Consider the following 19,669-nt stretch of genomic DNA (forward strand, 5'->3'; position numbering starts at 1 on the left):
ACAGCGGTTTCCACGGTAACGGCTGTAATCAAATCAGCTACGCTCATGAATGCTTCTTTATCAGATAAACTGAAAATGCCATCGAAACTTTTCTGAAGACAGTCCTTTCCCTTCAGAGATACATTCATAAAAAAAACAGTGTTTTGATTTTGAAACGTGTTTATTCAATGAAGTCAAACGTCACAAATAAATGAATGTATGGGAAACACTGGTAATGTGTATCAAAATATCGGAAATGTGTTTAAAAATCATATCACCGTTATTGAAAAAAATTATATCGCGATACATATTGATATTGAATTATTGTCCGGTTCTACTCCATTGTGACATTAAACACTGCATAAACATCACAAAGAATGACACGATCCTCTCAACAAAAAACAAAAGAAAAAAAATTATCATGAAACATGAGGAATATTTTATATTATATTATATTATATTATATTATATTATATTAATTGTGTACAGTTTTTCTTTCTCTATATTGTCTCCAATACTACATTTTACCCACCATTACACCAAAATGCCAAAATCTACTTCAGCAGTTTGAATAATAATTTGAGAAAGTTTCATTTTTTAATATCGCATATAGTCAAAACTGTTCCTAATAGAATTACAAACATAGACAAGCACAGATACGACAGCTCTACTATCACTGAAACACCAGCAACAAGCAGCACTAGATGAGGACCACTGTTCACCAGAGACTCATATTCTGGACATGCAGACAGAAACATGCTTGCAGGCAACACAGGGAGAGAAAAGAGACCAACGGAGGTTAGGGAGTTTTAGCATATTGAGCAGAGTTTGCAGTGTGAGTCAGTGTAAAGTAGTTTTAGTTTTAGAAGTAAAACTAGATGAGAATCCTCTTGAGGAATGATTGTAACACAATTAACTTTTCATCAAAAGAGTGCATGATGAAAGTGCACACTTCAAAAAGCTCAACTTTGTAGCTTGCACACATCATGTAGGCCTTTCTTTATCTCTGGCTATTGCAAAGTCATCCAAAAACTGTACTGCGTTTGCGGTCTGGTCAAAACTATTAAAACTTTCATACAAACCTTTTTTTTTTTTTCCCCTTTTGATATAATTCCTTGATTTATCTGATACAAACTAAACTAGTTTATAAATCTACAATTTATCCTTTAACATGAACATTGGATTATAATTTATGGTGGTAATTAATTTTTTTTTAAATAATCATTGTCATTCCACATCAAATTAAACAGGAGGACTTGTAGATTTGGATGATGCTGTAATTTTTCTCCAGTAATTCCATGATTACAAATCAATGGAAGCCCAAATTAAGTGAGAGAGTGAGTGAGTGAATGAATGAATGAATGAATGAATGAATGAATGAATGAATGAATGAATGAATGAATGAATGAATGAATGAATGAATGAATGAATGAATGAATGAATGAATGAATGAATGAATGAATGAATGAATGAATGAATGAATGAATGAATGAATGAATGAATGAATGAATGAATGAATGAATGAATGAATGAATGAATGAATGAATGAATGAATGTGACTTTTGGGTTCCCGATTATGCACTGCGGAAAGAATAATAATTAAAAAAAAACATCTTTAGTATTTTGTCTTGTTTTCCAGTACAAATATCTAAACATTCCTAATTCATAATATATACTTGAGAAGCAAAATGACTTAAGATATTAAGATATAGAAATAATTAATTTCTAAAAAAAACAAACAAAAAAAAAATACTTGTGGGGTATGAAATCTAAAAGGGAAAACGTGATTATTTTCTTACAGTATTGGCATGATTTTATTTTATTTTTTTGCTTTTATTATGCATAAATATTTCAATACAAAATTGTATGCTCAATTTCTCTTAATTTCTTAAGTCATTTTGTTCTTAAGTGAATGTATCTTGATTTAAGAATGTTTGGTTATTCGTACTGGAAACATGACAGAAATTCTGATTGATTGATTGATTGATTGATTGATTGATTGATTGATTGATTGATTGATTCCTTGATTCATTCATTCATTCATTCATTCACAACTTTATTTCTCACACATTTGCGGTTGCATATACTACTACTACTACTACTAATAATAATAAATAATAATAATTTCACCCCTGTAGCTTATTTCTAATCGGGTACACTAGTGTTGTTGTTACAACACTTCCCGCTCTCCTATTCATTATTTTTTTCCCATTAATGCTCAAATGCTCAAAACAGACAGAACTGGAGGCCATCATGCCACACAAAGACTCTATGAGGGGAAATTCAGAAAGGGGGTAGACTAGGAGGCCGTGACCTTTACTTTCCTGGTGGGGGATTCGGGTTTCTTTGGGGCCTCAGTCCCAGGAGCCTCTGGCTTTGTCACGCAGCTATCAGCCACTGCGATGCTGGGATCCAGAAAGAGAGAGAAAGAGTGGTTACTGAAGCAAAGCAGCAGAGAAAGACAGCAAGCGAAAGAGGAGAGCCTCATTTGTTCCTAATTCATTCCTGTGAGAGGAAATCAGCGTGCTTTATTTGTCTCTTTAGGCCTGTGGATTGATTGCGAGAGAGAACGTGGGCAGATGCCAGGTCTTTAGCAGGCTACTCCATCTTAGGTGCCGTTTCACAGGGTCGGCTGAAGCGTATTGACTCTTGACACAGATAAAAGGTGCGACTGGATGCGTGTTAGAGCTACAGCCGAACGCTTTGACACTTATTGCAGCTGCACCGGGTGATTTACATTTACCGACAAACACAAGTGCTCCATTTATTGCTGGGTGGTAAATTTAGAATTCTTGTGGGAAAACAACAGCACTACGTTAAATTATGATGATTTGAAAACCCCCTTATTCCTTCATAAATAACGACAGTCATGACAAACAAAAGAAATTACATATAGGAGGGAAAAATAAGGCATCCTGAGAAAATCACAGAGGGACGGAAAGAGAAAGCAAACAAACAGCCTACAGTACACACTGTTTAAAAAAAAAATAATTGCGAAGCTGTAAATAAAACTGATTATTGACGTATGTTTTACAAGTATTGAAGCCATACTATAGGCCATGCATTATTTTTTGTATATTCATTTTTTTTCTTTATGATCAAATTTTCTTGTGATTTCGAATAAAAAAAAGTTATTTTCTCGACATAAAAAAGCTGTTTTTTCATTACACAAATTACGAGAAATATTCCGCCTTGTAAGCACAGACTGGTGTTTGATTCACGTCGGCTCGGCAATAAAGTTGCATACCTAACAGCTTCCTTCTCAAGTTCCGAAACAGCTTTAGTTTTGTCGAGATCACAATAAAAGTAAGTTGTGATCACGAGAAAACAAGAAAGAAAAAATTGCTTTTTTGGGCTTTCTTGGGGCTACAAGAAAATACTATTTGAGTCCTTTTACGTCAAAATTTCTTACTAATTAATAATTAATTAAATGTGTTACTGTTTCTTCACATGTAACTGTAACATTTACTAGCAATTTCTAAGTAAAAAAAAAGTTTCTATACCATGTTTAGTGCATTTGCTATTGCTATAAATTGAATAATTTATAATAATTGCTATAATATGGATTTTATGAAAATCATGAATTATTAAATCATAAATAGTATCACATTTTTGTGAAGCTGCACCATATTACGCTTGTACTTACCTTACAAGGTCGTTATCTTAGATTTTGCTTAAAACCACATGATTTCATACGTTGTTTGATTTGGCAGAAAAAAAAAAAAGGTTTTCAAATATTAATAAGCAGTGTAGCAGGTTTGTTAAAATATTGTTTAATAATAATAATAATAATAATACAGACCACTGTTCCAACTGATGCTTAGACCTGCTTGCAAACTCAGATATCAAGCTTTCAAAGCATAAAACGAAATGGCATGGATTCTGTGAGAGTCTCTCAAATGAGCATCATAATTTCATCTCTGAGGTAATTAAGAACTCAGGTGGATACTGTGCCAGATTTCATGCACCCTCATACTGGTTTGCCAGGACGATTTTCCCATGAAGGACAGAAGCCAACACTCCCCTGTGAGGAATTAATTACCCTCTCAGAAGGACAGATTACACTAACTTTAAATATCACAAGTTAAATGGGGATAAATGGCAATATGCTGATTTACTGATCCAAGTGACTCAGTGTGGGTTGAAAGTGATATTAATACCTATGTTTCAGTGTTTTTGAACTGAAGCATGACTAAAGAAGTTGCTAATAGGACCCGTTCTGGAAGCAGTCAGGGTGTGCGAGTCCACATCTCCGTATGGCAGAGAAAGAAAGCCATATGTCCTCACATTCATCTCCCAGCGTTTATATTTTATATGAGGGCAGTGGCCACATTGAATTTTGGCCTGTTCACGGAGCATTCTGGGAAGGATCTCAGAGGGAACTTAGCTGGAAACATGGTTGCAAGTCCTGTGCAATATGTTTCAGCAGTCTCGGCTTCACAAATTAGAGCAACATTGACAGGACTGAGTTACCTAGGACCATATCAGGTCAGAAGTCAGTGTTACGTGATACACATATTGCTGATCAGCTATCACTCAATATCTGCTGTCATAACATTGATATCTTACATACTGTAAGAATGTGAAATATTGCAAATTTACCTATTAAAGACAGAGTGATACATCTGATAAAATTATTTACCACAAACAATGTAAATTTATCTTGATTGGTACTTTTAAGATAAACTGACACAACTGCAAACAATTATTTGTTTTCTTTTCATATTTCTTATGAAAATAAATATGATTTTTTTTTTTGCCATATTTCCCAAATGATCCCCCCCTTGATTTAAGTGTAGACCTCACTTGGTTACATTTATTCATACAGCAAGAAAACAAGTCTTATTATCTTATTTAATTTTGCAGTTTAAACAAGAGTATATTTTTGCAATTACAGTTGCAATTGCAATTTGGGAAACAGTCTAAGATAATTTGTACAATTGTTTCTACAATCTACATACAGGCTTATAATGCTTCTAGAAAACGTGGTCCAGAATGGTATAGCTCATCATTATTCATTTCTAACAAATAGCCTTCTCAACTATAGATGCCCCCAATCACCGTAGATCATCAGGGCCAAAGTTTCGGTCTTTTCTGAGTTCCCATGTAGCACTGAGTTTTGTGAAGTGTGCGCTTCAAACCGTTGACTGTCAAGTGTTCTGTTTATTTGCCATGCTTTGGGATTTGACAGGCTCTGGTGCTAATCTGATGTGCCTCCTGCAATCAGCCTTGATTGAAACACCTGTCTCTCAAACTGAGAAATGGACAAATCAGGTCTACATAGCAATCAAGAAACCTCTTATTTAACAAATAGATAACACGCTCTTAAGCATTCAAGTGCATCCACTGACAGCAAAATGAGAGATGCATTCATAAATGCTTCTTTTCTGGATATTTTAAGTGTGATGAACCCAAAGTACTGAAGGTTGTTCTTTCATTAAGGTAACTAGAAGCCCGGCAAAATGATGGGATGATGCAGAGTAATACTTTCAGAAACAGCCTCTTCTTAATGACAATGACAGGCTCTGCATTACCGTTTCAATCACCTCTTTCTCCAACCTTCAAACGCAGGTAGCATTAATAAAAACTCATTATTATGGTTATCCACAAATAATTTTAAATACATTTTTACTTTTTTTTTAATTATCACTTTTACCATTTTTGTCAACCAGGATTGCAGCTGTATGTCAGTGGATATAGATAACAACCGCAATATATTTTTGTTTTTTTTTTTTGTTTTTTTTTTACAATATTTCACAATTTTAGAGTGAAATATTAAATATGCTTACATTGTTTGCAGCAAGAGATTTGTTTGCATTTTGCTTTATGATTTTACTGAAACCCCATAAACAAGATGAAACTTCTGTTCAGTGCTTCCGCTGTGTTACTGTAGATTGGTCCCTGCTGTAAGTGATTTCATAAAGTGGCCATGGAAAAAAGGGCCCACAATCAATGTCACCTGTGAGTGAAGTACTTACAGATCGTTGTCTGTTTCTGTGCGGGGCTTCTGTCCTCTCCTGTACACCATACATATTGTTGCCACCACTCCTACAATCAGACCGGCCACCACCACAACTCCCAAGATGCCAAAAATACCGCCAGGAGGCCCCTGTGGCATCAGCTTTTCTGCAGGAGAAGAGAAAGAAAGATCATTATGAATTGTGCCTGATTCATCCCACCATGATTAAACAATCAACGATTCTGAATCACAAATAAGAGTTTGCAGGCTGACACAGCACTAGCTGACCACAGATAATCAAAACATCACTGTGTTTACACTGCTTCATTCCTGCATGTTAAGTCAGCGTGAAGTAAACGCAGTGTGGGATCAAGAATTATTTTCTATTTAATTGTTTACATCTTTTCCTCAGATGCATTATTTAATCAACAATTAGGCCTACTATTGACAACAGGTTTCACTTTAGAACCAGGATTCCAGTCAGTTTTTTTTTTTTTTTTTTATGAGACATGATGGTTGATGTCAGAGCTTAAAGGGACAGTTCACCTAAAATTAACATTCTGGCATTATATACCCTTGAGTTGTTCCAAACCTGTATGGGTTTCTTGCTTGTGTTGAGTGTAAAATAATTTGCTGGTCCCCATTGACTTCCATAGTATGGGGAAAGAAAGAAAGAAAGAAAGAAAGAAAGAAAGAAAGAAAGAAAGAAAAAGATAGGAAATATCTTCTTTGGTGTGCAGCAAAAGAAAGACATTCATACAAGTTTGGAACGACATGAGGGTAAGTAAACGGTGAGGAAATTTTAAATTTGGGGTCCCTTTAAAAAGGATGATAGCAGCGTTAGAAGCACAGCAATGAAAAATGAAAGCAGCGACTAATCTTTTCTTCCATTATTTGACATAGATCTGAGTGTAATGGCTTATTGAAAAAGAAAATTGGATTTGGCACTCCAAAAATTACAAGGTCAAAAAAAAAAAAAAGAAATTAAATGCATGGACGAATTGTTAACAGAAGGGTCTACATCTGTTTTGAAAATAGAATAGGGTGAATTTTCATTTATGCCAAAAACAATCAAAACAAATTATATATCACCATATCACCCTGCAGCCCAAGACTGGTTGCCCAATTAAGCTAAGCAGGGTTGAGCCTGGTCTGTACCTGTATGGGAGACCTCCTGGGAAAACTAGGTTGTTGTTAGAAGAGGTGTTAGTGAGGCCAGCAGGGGGTGCTCACTCTGTGGTCTGTGTGGGTCTTAACACCCCAGTATAGTGACGGGGACACTTTACTGTCAAAAAGCACCGTCTTTCGGATGAGATGTTAAACCGAGGTCCTGACTCTCTGTGGTCATTAAAAATCCCATGGCACTTCTCATAAAGAGTAGGTGTGTGACCCCGGTGTCCTGGCCAAATTGCCCCCCTGACCTTTGTCAATCATGGCCTCCTAATAATCCACAACCACTTAATTGGCTCTATGACTATCTCTCCTCTCCACCTGTAGCTGGTGTGTGGTGAGCGCACTGGCGCCGTTGTCCTGTGGCTGCCGTCGTCATCCAAGTGGATGCTGCACACTGGTGGTGGTTGAGGAGAGACCCCCCCACATGATTGTAAAGCACTTTGGGTGTACAACAATACACAATAAAAGCGCTATATAAATGCATCATTCATTCAAATGAATACTGTATCAAGCACACATCTTATAATACATTTATAGGGATAGATCATAACAAAATAAAATTGTCATCATTTTTCACCTACACATCATCTTAAATGCATATAACTTTCTAGGCTTGTGCAAATAACGAGTTTGAGCAAACTTAAAAATTAAATAAATAAAAATAGCACCATTACCCACTGGAACTTGAACTGAAATAAGAAATGGATTGGAGGCCTGTCAAGCCAACATTGACTTTTTTTTTTTTTTTGTATTGCAGTTGAATGAATCTGAAATTCAATGTTGAATATGAATTTCTTATAATTTTAATGCAGATTTGAATTTCAGTTCTAGTTCCTGTTTGCTATATCAATTCAAATTCAGGAACTGAACTAAAATGTACAAAGCATCATGGGATCATGATGGGATCATCATATTTTTTTAGGGCGAAAAATTCTGGTTTTAATCTTCTGGTCTGATTCTAATCTTTAACTGGTTATCCATACAAACTAACGCAGGCAGCAACAAAACACAACAACAACTTGACTCCTTACGGATGATGCTCTTCTTTAAAAAGCATTGTCAGTTGTACCTGTGTATTACAACGCAAGGTCAACACAACATTTTAAGTCTGTCTCATAGGTTGCGAGAGGCTACATTCTCACAACCTTTGAAACTGAGAGCAAATATATGTGTGAATTTCAGTCAATACTGTTGAGGTGTGAAGGTAAAGAGGTTTCTTCTGTAATCCTTGCATCAGGGCTGAAAGCAGCAGTTTCCTTTGTATTTCAGCAGATAAAACTCAGCCTGGAAACACAAAAGCCACAGTGCAGTGATCTCCACAGGCTACTAATATTAGCTTCTTGCTAGATTGAATTGTTAACGTTTACCTAAGTAACTAATGTTGCTTTAGGACTGCAGTCAACCAACCACATAAATATTGTACACAATCTGCTAAAAGAATAATTTTGTTTATGCATTCATTTTTATTTATTTTTTTATTTTCAGTATGTGGGCTCCGCAAAAGTGCATGAACTTAGCTGCTCCTTATGAGAGCACTATAATTTTAGATGTTAATATTTATGCAAAAATGCCAGCAAAAACAATCAGACATAATGCATTCCAGCAAAAGCACATTCTCGCATGTAACCCAACTGAGCAGCTGCTCGTGGGTGTTAAGCCACTGGGGTTTTTTAGCAGACAATTGGGGCAAATATGTTCTGAAGACTGCGGCAGCTGTTGCTGACTTTATGATTGGCCTCTATTTTGTGTCAAAAACAGTCAATGTTGGCAGCAAATGTCAACATGGCAACCGATTCCACTGTCAGGGGTATCTCATAAAACTGGTGCAGTGTGACTGATGGCCAGCAGGGGGTGAGAGCGTTTACGGTGGCACCATATGTGCTACAATCAGTCACTTGTCATAACTCGTCTGCATAGACTAGACTACCCATGCAAATTATGCTCAGACGTGCAACACTTAGATTTAATCACTAAATACAGCAGATGACAGAATTATTGTCGACAGGAACCAGGCCAAGAAATGTAATATAACTGAACACAATAAGCGAGAGCTCTTTGTGGCTTCGGTGCTATTTTTCTAACGCTCATGTCATAAATAACATTTAATTCTGCTGTTTGATGGCGTTCTGGCTTGTTTTGCAAGATTTTTTTGTGCTTCCATGGCTTTCTAGGAGATTGTGCTGTCATATACTTAGTGCCGAGTTTGATCGATTTGCTTGTTTGATTGATTTACATACAAGTGCTTTTACAGCCAGGAATGTTTTATTGTACAGTGGTTGATCTTTCATAGTTTGAAAGACTTTATGGAGGTCTCAGCTGTTTCATTGAAATATCAACTTTGTCTGCTTTTGATAAAATTCATTAAGGGAAATAAAAAATGGATGCAAATGAGAGACGTTTGGACAGAGAACAAGTATAGAGAGCTATACAATTTAAATGGTTGCACTGGAAGAATTTGACGAGAAATACTGGAGTATTTCAAAATCGGAGCACAGTTTGACATAATTTTGAAACTCTAGATGAAAAAAAAATGTGGGATTAATGAGGTGGGGTTTTTTCTGAAAGATGAAAAAACTGAGAAGTAGGACATTTGTGTTTCTCTATTTAATCGTATTGCTGTCTAGAAGAAACAACTCAGATATTGAAGAGATCTCGTTTGCAATTTATATTTCCTGTGGGAGTTCTAACTCTACTGGTTTGAAATGTAAGACTGCAGTTGAAGTTAGTTTCTCTTTGCAAGTCTAGTTATTAACTCAAGCTAAGAGCGACATTTAGGCATAGCTATAAAATTAAAATGGATCGCAAAGTATTAATTTGATGAGAGTTCATATTGGTATCTTTCACTTTTGATTGCAGAACTTGGTATCTTGGCAATTCTGAGCACAGTTTGAGACATTATAGATATCTATTCTGAAACTTTAGAATAAAAAGATCTCCATTTGTTCTCTATTTAATCTCATTGCTGTCTATAAGAAGTAATTGAAATATTAAAGAGATCTCATTTGTACGTGTATATCCTATGGGAGTTCAAACACTATTGGTTTGAACTGTAAGACTGCAGTTTAAGTGAATTTCCCTTTGCAAGTCTAGTTACTAACTGAAGCTAAAAGAGACATTTTGACATAGCTATGGTATAAAATTCAAATGGATAACACAGTATTAATTTGATGAGAAATACTGGAGTTAATATTGATGTCTTTGACTTTTGATTGCAGAGTTTGTTATATTGGCAAATCTGAACACAGTTTCAGATGTTATTTATATCTATTCTGAAACTCTAGAGGAGAAAAATGGGATTATTGGGGTGTAGAAAAAACTTGGAAGTGAGACACTTGAGTCTCTGTTTGCTTTGTATTTATTCTCATTGCTGTCTAGAAAAAAAATAATTGAAATATTAAAGAGATCTCATTTGTAATTTGTATTTCCTCTGGGAGTTCAAACAATATTGGTTTCAAATGTAAGACTTCAGTTGAAGTGTATTTCTCTTTGTAAGTCTGGGGTAGAAGCCAAGAAAGACATTTGGATCTAATATTAAGTGTCCAGAAAATAGTTTTTACTCCTTTTTAACAAGTAATTGGTATGCCCTAATAATGTGATATGAAAAAATGATACGTGATATAATTATATAACTATCATTGTTGCTAAGAAAGGGCGGATCTATCCTTGCATGAATCAGTATTTTTCATTAAACTCTAATCCTCAATCACTGGCTGATCCAAGATTATGAACACTGATGTATAAAGTTTCATCCATGTCAAAAAAGCGTATGCAATCTCGCTGATTCAATAGTACTAGAAAGACGGGCAGAAAACAGAATAATGCATTCTCATGAATCTTTAACTGCTGAGTACTCCATCAAACATCAAGGCACAATGGCTCAGATTCACTTCCAGAGATCCTGAATTGAATGGCAGAGCAGCATTAGGATTCCGTCCTCAAACAGAGTCTGCCAACCTCAATGAGCAAAACTTAGCAAACCTAGGGCGGAATCAATGGCTTCTCCCATAGTGCTGTGAGAATCTCTAAACACTTTCAAGACTCTACTGAGTAAGCCGCCTATCTATAGCCCCCATGATGTCTTCATTATTATCTGACCATGACTGTCTCTCCTGACAGGACAAAGCTTCTGTCCCAGGGGTGATTTTTCCCCCCGACAGCCTCTGATCGCTTGGCTAACTCTCTCTAGAGCACAATGACGGACATTCAGAGCACCACTTCACATAACGGCGAACAATGGCAGCGCAAGCCTCCACACCTGTAAACCGCCCAGAGCAGCATTAGGATTCCATCCTCAAACAGAGTCTGCCAACCTCAACGAGCAAAACTTAGCAAACCTAGGGCGGAATCAATGGCTTCTCCCATAGTGCTGTGAGAATCTCTAAACACTTTCAAGACTCTACTGAGTAAGCCGCCTATCTATAGCCCCCATGATGTCTTCATTATTATCTGACCATGACTGTCTCTCCTGACAGGACAAAGCTTCTGTCCCAGGGGTGATTTTTCCCCCCGACAGCCTCTGATCGCTTGGCTAACTCTCTCTAGAGCACAATGACGGACATTCAGAGCACCACTTCACATAACGGCGAACAATGGCAGCGCAAGCCTTCACACCTGTAAACCGCCCCACACCGCTCTCACTTTGTGCTTGACACTCAGCGTGGACAGTGTAGGCAATTACATGCCACTTCGGGACAACTGCTTTTGGGGCCCTCGCTGACCTCAGGCACTGTGCTTTCTGCAGTCTACTTGGAAGTCATGGTGTTGTAAACCTCCAAACGGCGGGAAAAATACTTGCACATTTCACAAGTATACTACACATTGGTGTTCCTCTGATATTTTTAAAAGACACAGACCAAAAATGACCATTAAATATACAGACATTTGATAACGCTCTACATTGCATGGTCATTTCATAGTTGATATTATATTATATATTTAAAAAATGTGTAAACCGTACTTGTGGAAGCCTCAGATAGCTACACTGCAGAGAAAAGGACTGCAACTGTTGATCTTTCTCTGCTAAGATATTGGGAGTGTCCTACCGAGTAGCCAATCAGAACCTCTGAAATCAAAAGCTGTTTGGAATGATGAAATTAATTAATGCTGAATTATCAATATAATACAAAATAACATGCAGAAAACTTTTCACAAGTAGGGTTGGTGTTCCTTGGATATTTTTAAAAGCGTTGGAGGCAGAAAGCAAGTTTTTGTTGCGAGATCTTTTAGATATTTAGATAAACTATTAGATAACATTAACCAAGCATGGAAAGTAGAGTTTTAAACATATCAAAAGTCTGTATCCCCTCTTAAAATGGTAATTTGGGTCTGTCCTACTGTACTTCATAGGTCTTGATGTTCTTCACAGATCTCAACTTAATTCAACAATCAAAATCATAAAACACTGTGAAAATTGTGATTATATATGTATGTTCTGAATGCTTGATTCTGATCGGTTGCAGAAAAAAAAAAGTGGACCCTTTCAACAGCATGATGGGAAAATAAATAATTACAAATGTATTGTTTTTGTCAAGCTTAACTATTCAACCCTGCTACTGAAGTTTCTGAGAAAAAAAAAAAACAATCAAATATTGATTTATTGATTCATTCATTCATTCATTTTATTTTAAATACATTTCCAAATGTTTGCATTTTTATTCTTTATTCAAAGTGTCACTAATCTGCAGATCATTTTAAGACAACATATTGAGAAAAGGGGCATAACAAATGAGAAGTACGTGTGACAATAAGGAGAAAGGTGTCGCATGTTAGAGAGAACAGAAGAAAGGGCTTTCTGCTATGAGTTTTATTTTCATAACTGTAGTTGCCCTTTGGGCATGCTTTCCATTGCCTTAATGCAGCAGTCAGATACAATTTTGTGTTACATAACACAAACACACAATGAGGACAAGAAAAGGTTCAAATGCAATTTTCCTTTTATGGATTGGAGCCTATCACTAAAGTCCAGTTATGTACAGAGTTGTACAGCCGTGGCCCAGAAGGCTGAAATAATTCTGTCATCATGGCAAAAGTTGGAGCAAGACTTTGTTACAGCAATTCTTATTAATCACCTTGTTCAAGACCTAGCTCCATGAGGGATGGAAAAATCGATCCAGTTCTCAAAATGTATAGCTAAGCATACAGAAGGAAATTCAATTAGCCCCTGCAGGACAGTGTTACAGTAGTAAAGCCGTGCATGCTGGAAGATTCAATTAAACTTTGAAATGCATTGCTGGGAGAGCGAACACAGGATATATTAAAACATATTTTAGAGTGAACTTTTTCCATTTAAACTTTAAGGTATGATGCTTTCTTTGATTAAATTGCTGATGATCATGCCCAAGGAACTGGATTATAGAACACCTGTGCTTCAGGTTTGAAGACTGAGATATTAAAGAGACCTTTTTTTTATGAGATTCCCTGTTTTATATTGTACCAGATAAGGGACGTCCCATAAGAGGGTTACCGACATGATGCTCATTTCTGGTGCTTATCTCTTTTTTAGCCATACATTCAACAATGTAGTCATACATACTATGAGCTCTTCACCGTTTATTTCTTGGCATTTTAGGAGAAACATCTGAGATTCTTAAATAATATGAGATCTGAGATGCTTAAATGCATAACAGAGAACTCCATCAAGTCTTTTCAGCCATGAAAGAGCAACCTCTGAGCAATAAAACTTTCCTCTGGGAAGGCACATCGGACTTAACTTTTCTAATCAGTGCATAACCTGAATCTTTAGCGTCAGTCACTGAGAGAGAGATACATAAAGTTCACGGCAGCAGGAACGACACCGCAATCACTTTGCTAGCTGATCCTTTAAGACCAAACCCCAGGGACTCAATATTATTCTTTAGTTGTTGTGATAGCGTGCGGTCAAAGCCATTGAATTATGTTGGAGTTAAATAATGGCCTATCAGTGCAACTGCATTACAGACAACAGGCTCTTTTCTGTTGTAAGAGCAGCAGGCCTGCCCAGAGCTGTGATCAATAGGTTTGTAATGCACTATAAACTTTCAACAGGCGGACGAGCTGGCAGGCCAGAGCAGCGGTCTCCCACCCATCTCCAAAAGCATGACAGCCTGTTTGTTGATCATAAAAGAAGAATCACAGGGGCAGCATTTGACAGCCTTTCTGCTATGATTGCTCAGTTAAGGTGCTCTGTGAGCAAACTAATTGAAAATTCTATTTGTTTTGACATTTGTGGCCACGCGACAACAATAGAAAGTCCATTTAGGGGAGGTCACAGTTGAGTTACCAGATGAGAGGATCTGATGAACTTTAATGGCATTTCGGGAAAACACTTTGCAATTCTTCCACATTTTTAAAAGTTCAATAAAACTTTTATGGTTTGACGTGAATAAATGTTCTTTTGTGTATAGTAGGGCCCTATAAAATCTGCTTTATTTTATTTTGTATTTTTTTGCGCCAAAATTAATTAAATCCCCCGCCCCCAAATTATGTGTTTACCTTTTAAATATTTCTGGATTCCGTCTTAATGATTTAACTTTTAATAATTAAAAAGTATGTCTAATAAATTGAACTCATAACATTTTAACAATTTAATAATTATTTACAATTTGAACAATAATAATGCATTATGAAATGTATTTTATATTTGTTCCCAGAAATTCTGTTGTGTTTTAATTTCATAATTGAATTAAAAAAAAATATTTGATATATATATTTTTTTTTTTTTCTGGCAAGCAAGTTTACAATACAATAGTACTGTATTGTACTATTAGTACTACAATACATAGTTTACTGTTTGAATTAAACAGTGACTTTGAGTGATATTCCTTAAAACATAAAAAAAGAAAGAAAGAAATACAGGAGAAGAAAAAGAAGAAGAAGATTGTTTAAATAAACTGTATTGTTATTATTACTTTGAGGAGGATATTTTACTGTTATTTATTTCAGTCATAATTATTCAAGTTAAACCAAACTTTTATTTTGGCAGCTTGTAATAAAGACTTTTAAGTTTATGTGTATCTGACAATACTTTCATCAAATGAAAAGATGAAATGCTCATAAAATGAGTCTCAGAGCAGCTCTGGAGATGAAATGTATGTGTTCATGTCATCATGTATTGAGATGGCAGACACTGAGAACACCACAAGCATTACATGTTGATTCAGAATGTATTTATTTTAGGTTAATATTCACAGACACTATATTGTAGTATTATTAAGTGTATAGCTCTACTTCTGATTTATTTGTTTACATTATATTTCCATGATTCCATTTGCATTTTCAACATGGTAGAAATCATAGTGCCTCAGGCTTTAACGATATTCCCAGTCTCTGCTTTCAAGCCAAGTTGAAGCCCCCAAAATAAGTGGAAATATTTGAAACCCACCTAAGTAACCAAATATTTGTTTTCTTATAAATCACTGCATTTAAGAAAAATATAGAAATGCCACTTCTGTCCTGTCTCAGAAAGTGACAAATCGTCATTGATTTTCAATGAGAGCAGAGAATCCACCCACATATAGACCTGTAGCGTCCCTGTCAGCAGAGTGATGTCTCTGCCCCTCCTGGATACGACCTTGATGATTAGTGATGCAGCCTCCTCCTGGGTGGCAGATACCTCCATCACCTGTCAGTGGCGCTAATGCAGCCCCTCTGAGCAGCTCCATGGCCTCAGATCCTTAACATTTAGTCATGTAAGGTCCTTTGTAAGTTAACAATCAATGGTATATATATCATATACAGTGTTCATTGTTACATTCTTGTTATATTCTAGTGAATGTCATGTGACAAAATGATATGAATGTTTACAGAAACCCCAATAGCTCAGGATGGTCTGAGCTCCTTGGAACAAAAACTGATCTCTAGTGCCATATAGGAAGTGAGAATTGTGAGATAAAAGTTGCAATTTCTTTATTTTATTTTATTTGTATTTATTTATTCAATAGTGCTTGAATGTCACTGCTAGTGAATGTTAGACTCATACTTAGTCTTGTTCCACAGTTGCCGTTTGTGTATACAAGTATAAGCAACCCAGGGAACTTCAACACAATACGAACAGTTTATTAAAAGTTAAACGTTCCTCTAACGGCACTTTCATGTACCACACACAGTGTGCCAGACGTGAATGTGAGATCCAGCTTCCAGACACCACATGACATATCAGTTTCTCACTCTGCAGATGTGAACTTGTGCTCTGTATCTTATATCATGCTGAGAAGAATCAGATTTCATCGTGGTTGGATCAAGGGAGGAAGGCTGGTATATTAATGCATGATGGTCACAGCAGGCTCCTTCCCCTTCAGAGCAATAAAGGCCTCAGTGCTGGTCACAGTTCTCCGAGGGGAGCAAGGGCTGGGCCATGCAGATTTGCATTTGTTTATCATTTGAACTTTCTGCGTTATTAATTCTGCCGCCATTCTCCAGCCCAATTCACTACATGGAATTCACTTCTGGTTAGCAATGTGTTCCTGTTTGTGACCACTTCAAGTTGTAATTGATTATTGATGATATCATATGGTTTGACATAAACAGTATTTCCTGTTTAGTAATGTATCTGTCATTACGAGCATAACGAGAAAATCATGGGCAACCACTTTTTTTCCGTTGGGTCCCTAATGAATAACATATTTGCCCTTTTCCAGAACCTAGTGAGTGGCCTTGCTTGATACTGTCTACATAGGCAGCTGCCTTCTAAATTATTATCCTTACTGAAATGGCAACATTCTCATGAGTATTCATATGCATTTCTAGCACACATACAGGTACATTTGCCTAAAGAAATATTTTAAATGAATGAATGAATGAATGAATGAAAATTCTGTCATCAAAATCAGATATTTTGAAGAATGTTAGTAACCAAACAGCTGACAGTAGCCATTGACTTCTCGAGGTCCAGATTTGAAGTTTAAGTATGAACAACTTTTACAGTTGTGCAAATATTAACATATTGGTTACATATTGGTTGATTTTATTGTATGTATAAGAAATTAGATTCTATTTTCAATAGCATTCATTAAAAGCAGTTGACTCATTTACTTAATTTTAAATGATACATTTCATTTTGTTCTGTGTGACTTCTGGTGCCAGCATGCTTCAAAGGATTACATAGTCTTAAACAAGACTACACTTTAATATCTTAAAATAAATAAAATTTCTGTAATCATTTTAGACCATAAAATACACTACAGATGCACCATAAATAATTATAAACGTCAGGGGCGTCTGCAGGATTTCATATGAGGGCATGCACAGAGGGGATTTTTTTATTATTATTATTATTCAATATATGCTCATGTAAAAAAAACAAAAACAAACAATCAATGAGATCAAAGGCTGAGCAGAATGAAGATGTGTCTAGACAGCTTTTAAAACTGACACAAAAACAAATATGAATTGATTCAGACTGTTTTGCAAACCCATTTGGCCAGTTTTGTGAAAAGAAATAACTGAATCAAAATAATGATTATTTCATAATTAATGATATGGCTGTTTCAGTCGACAGAAATATGGGACACATACTGTATAATAACTGTTTTTTTTGTTTTTTTTGCCAGGAAGTCAGAGTGCTCATGGAGTGGATAAGGTTAACATTTCTTCACAGTGATGAGCCATTAACTGCTAAAAATTTACTCTGTACCCCACACTAAACTATTGTATGCTGCCAGTGAGCATGACAAATGCAACACATCGTCGTTTGGTGGTCTATAGCCTACAATACTAAACTTGTGCATCTGCTATGTTTTTCAGTATATCCTTTATTATATGTACACATATTTGCATAGCTTTGACCATTCTCTGTAGATCGGACCTTCTATCACACCTCAAATTACGTACAATGCCTACATGTTATTGGTCAAAGTACTTTTCAGTCATTACCTTCAGCAAGTATGAATACAATAGGAAAACAAAGCCACAATTCAGATATTTTAGGCAACTTAGAAATCCCAGCCGGAACATGTCTGGGAAAAAGTGGATATATGGTCACCCTAGCCAGACCATGTCGTAAGTTTTAGCATCTACCCAGATGTACAAAAAAAAAAAAAAAAGTTTTTGCACCTATGAATGTTACATACAAATAACTATCTTGATATTAAGAATACATGCTAAGCTGCCTTAAAATGGGACCAAAAGATGGCATATTTATGTTTCCATCTGCATCCCATCTAGTGTGCCTATATGGTCCCTTAAAAAGCTGTCTAGGATGGCAGCTCACAAGGTTATGGAATGCTATTGTACAGCTTAAGACTCTGTTTCAGTTCATGTTAAGAATTGGCACTACATGCATGCAAACATCTTGAATTATCAGGCATGCTTCCTTGTCAGTACATCTCATGCAGAGCATGTGCCTTTGGTGAGAAAATGAGAGGCGAAAGGCATTTCAGTTGCTATGTAAAGAGCTCTGTCACCCTTCAGCTGGGTATTTTCCATCTTGGCCTTTTACCCTTGTGTTAAGATCTTTCAAAAGTTCAAAGTGGCAAGACTCCGCTGTAACATGTTAGTCACACATTGCAGTATGAGTCGCGCATTAAAATAAGAGGCCCTGAAATCAGCTTGGCCCACCTGGACCAGACCTCTTCCAACTGACTAACAGTCTGTCACCATGACTGGCATGCTAGTAGTTTTCAATGGAAACAGGTTCAGCTACTGATTCTCTCACTAACGTGTTCTCATTTTTGTCCATGCATAGAAATTCAAATTTTCTTGAAAATATTAAGAAAGACAAATTTGCTCACCCTCAGGTCATAAAAGATGTACAGTAGATTAGTTTGTTTCTTCATCAGAACAATTGGATTACATCAATTGCTCACCAACGGACCCTCGCAGTGATTGGGTGCCATCAGAATGAGAGTCCAAACAGCTGAATAAACATATCAATAATCCACACCACGCCAGTCCATCAATTAACATATTCTGAAGTAAAAAGCTGTGTGTTTGCAATAAACAAATCCATCCTTAAGACATTTTTATCATAAAACCATTGCTTTCAGCTGAAATATGAGTCCTCTATCCATATGTGGCTTTCTCTAGTGAAAAAGTCATCTAATCTAAATCAGAAGAGAAAAATTCACAGAAAAAAAAACACTGTTTACAAGCAAAAACAGTCCAAAACAGTTTAATGTGAGGGGACAACAGGGGATGGACTTTTTTTCACTGGAGAAAGCATTATTCTCAGATCTAAATATTCCCTCACAGTTTAACAGTAATGACTTTATTCATTTCTTCACTGATAAAATAGATAACATCAGAAATACAATATCAAATGTAGATTCTACAGCGTATAATACTTCAGCTTCATTCATCGCACCCCACTAAAGGAGGTAGAGCTTTTTCGCATTTGGCTCCCAAAATCTGGAAGAGCCTTCCTGATAACGTTCAGGGTTCAGACACTCTCTCTCTGATTAAATCTAGATTAAAGACACATGTCTTTGGCCAAGCATTCAAATAATGCATCTCGTAATCTTGTACTGCAGTTATATCTGATCAAATGTGCATTATTATTCTTTAGCTTGGGTTAAACAAATACATTTTGCTTGGTTGGAACAGCAGCTACGCTAATTATGTCTCTATTTGTTTCTCTGTTTCTGC

At 36.2% G+C, this 19,669-nt stretch overlaps 1 protein-coding gene across 2 annotated transcripts in view; it reads right to left on the reverse strand.

The window, feature by feature from the left end:
• nectin1b (nectin cell adhesion molecule 1b) overlaps positions 1-19,669 on the reverse strand; it is a 228,968-nt gene that overhangs the window by 46,744 nt on the left and 162,555 nt on the right. The window contains exons 6-7 of one of the 2 annotated variants that reach the window (XM_016490688.1): positions 5,958-6,105; positions 2,304-2,384 (exon numbers count right to left, since the gene is read on the reverse strand). In XM_016490688.1, the coding sequence (XP_016346174.1) occupies positions 2,304-2,384; positions 5,958-6,105 (229 nt within the window). The remainder of the gene's footprint in view (positions 1-2,303; positions 2,385-5,957; positions 6,106-19,669) is intronic. The other variant, XM_016490695.1, reaches the window with a different exon arrangement.

The sequence above is a fragment of the Sinocyclocheilus anshuiensis genome, unplaced genomic scaffold (assembly GCF_001515605.1).
Source record: "Sinocyclocheilus anshuiensis isolate Anshui unplaced genomic scaffold, SAMN03320099.WGS_v1.1 scaffold569, whole genome shotgun sequence".
Classification (NCBI taxonomy): domain Eukaryota; kingdom Metazoa; phylum Chordata; class Actinopteri; order Cypriniformes; family Cyprinidae; genus Sinocyclocheilus; species Sinocyclocheilus anshuiensis.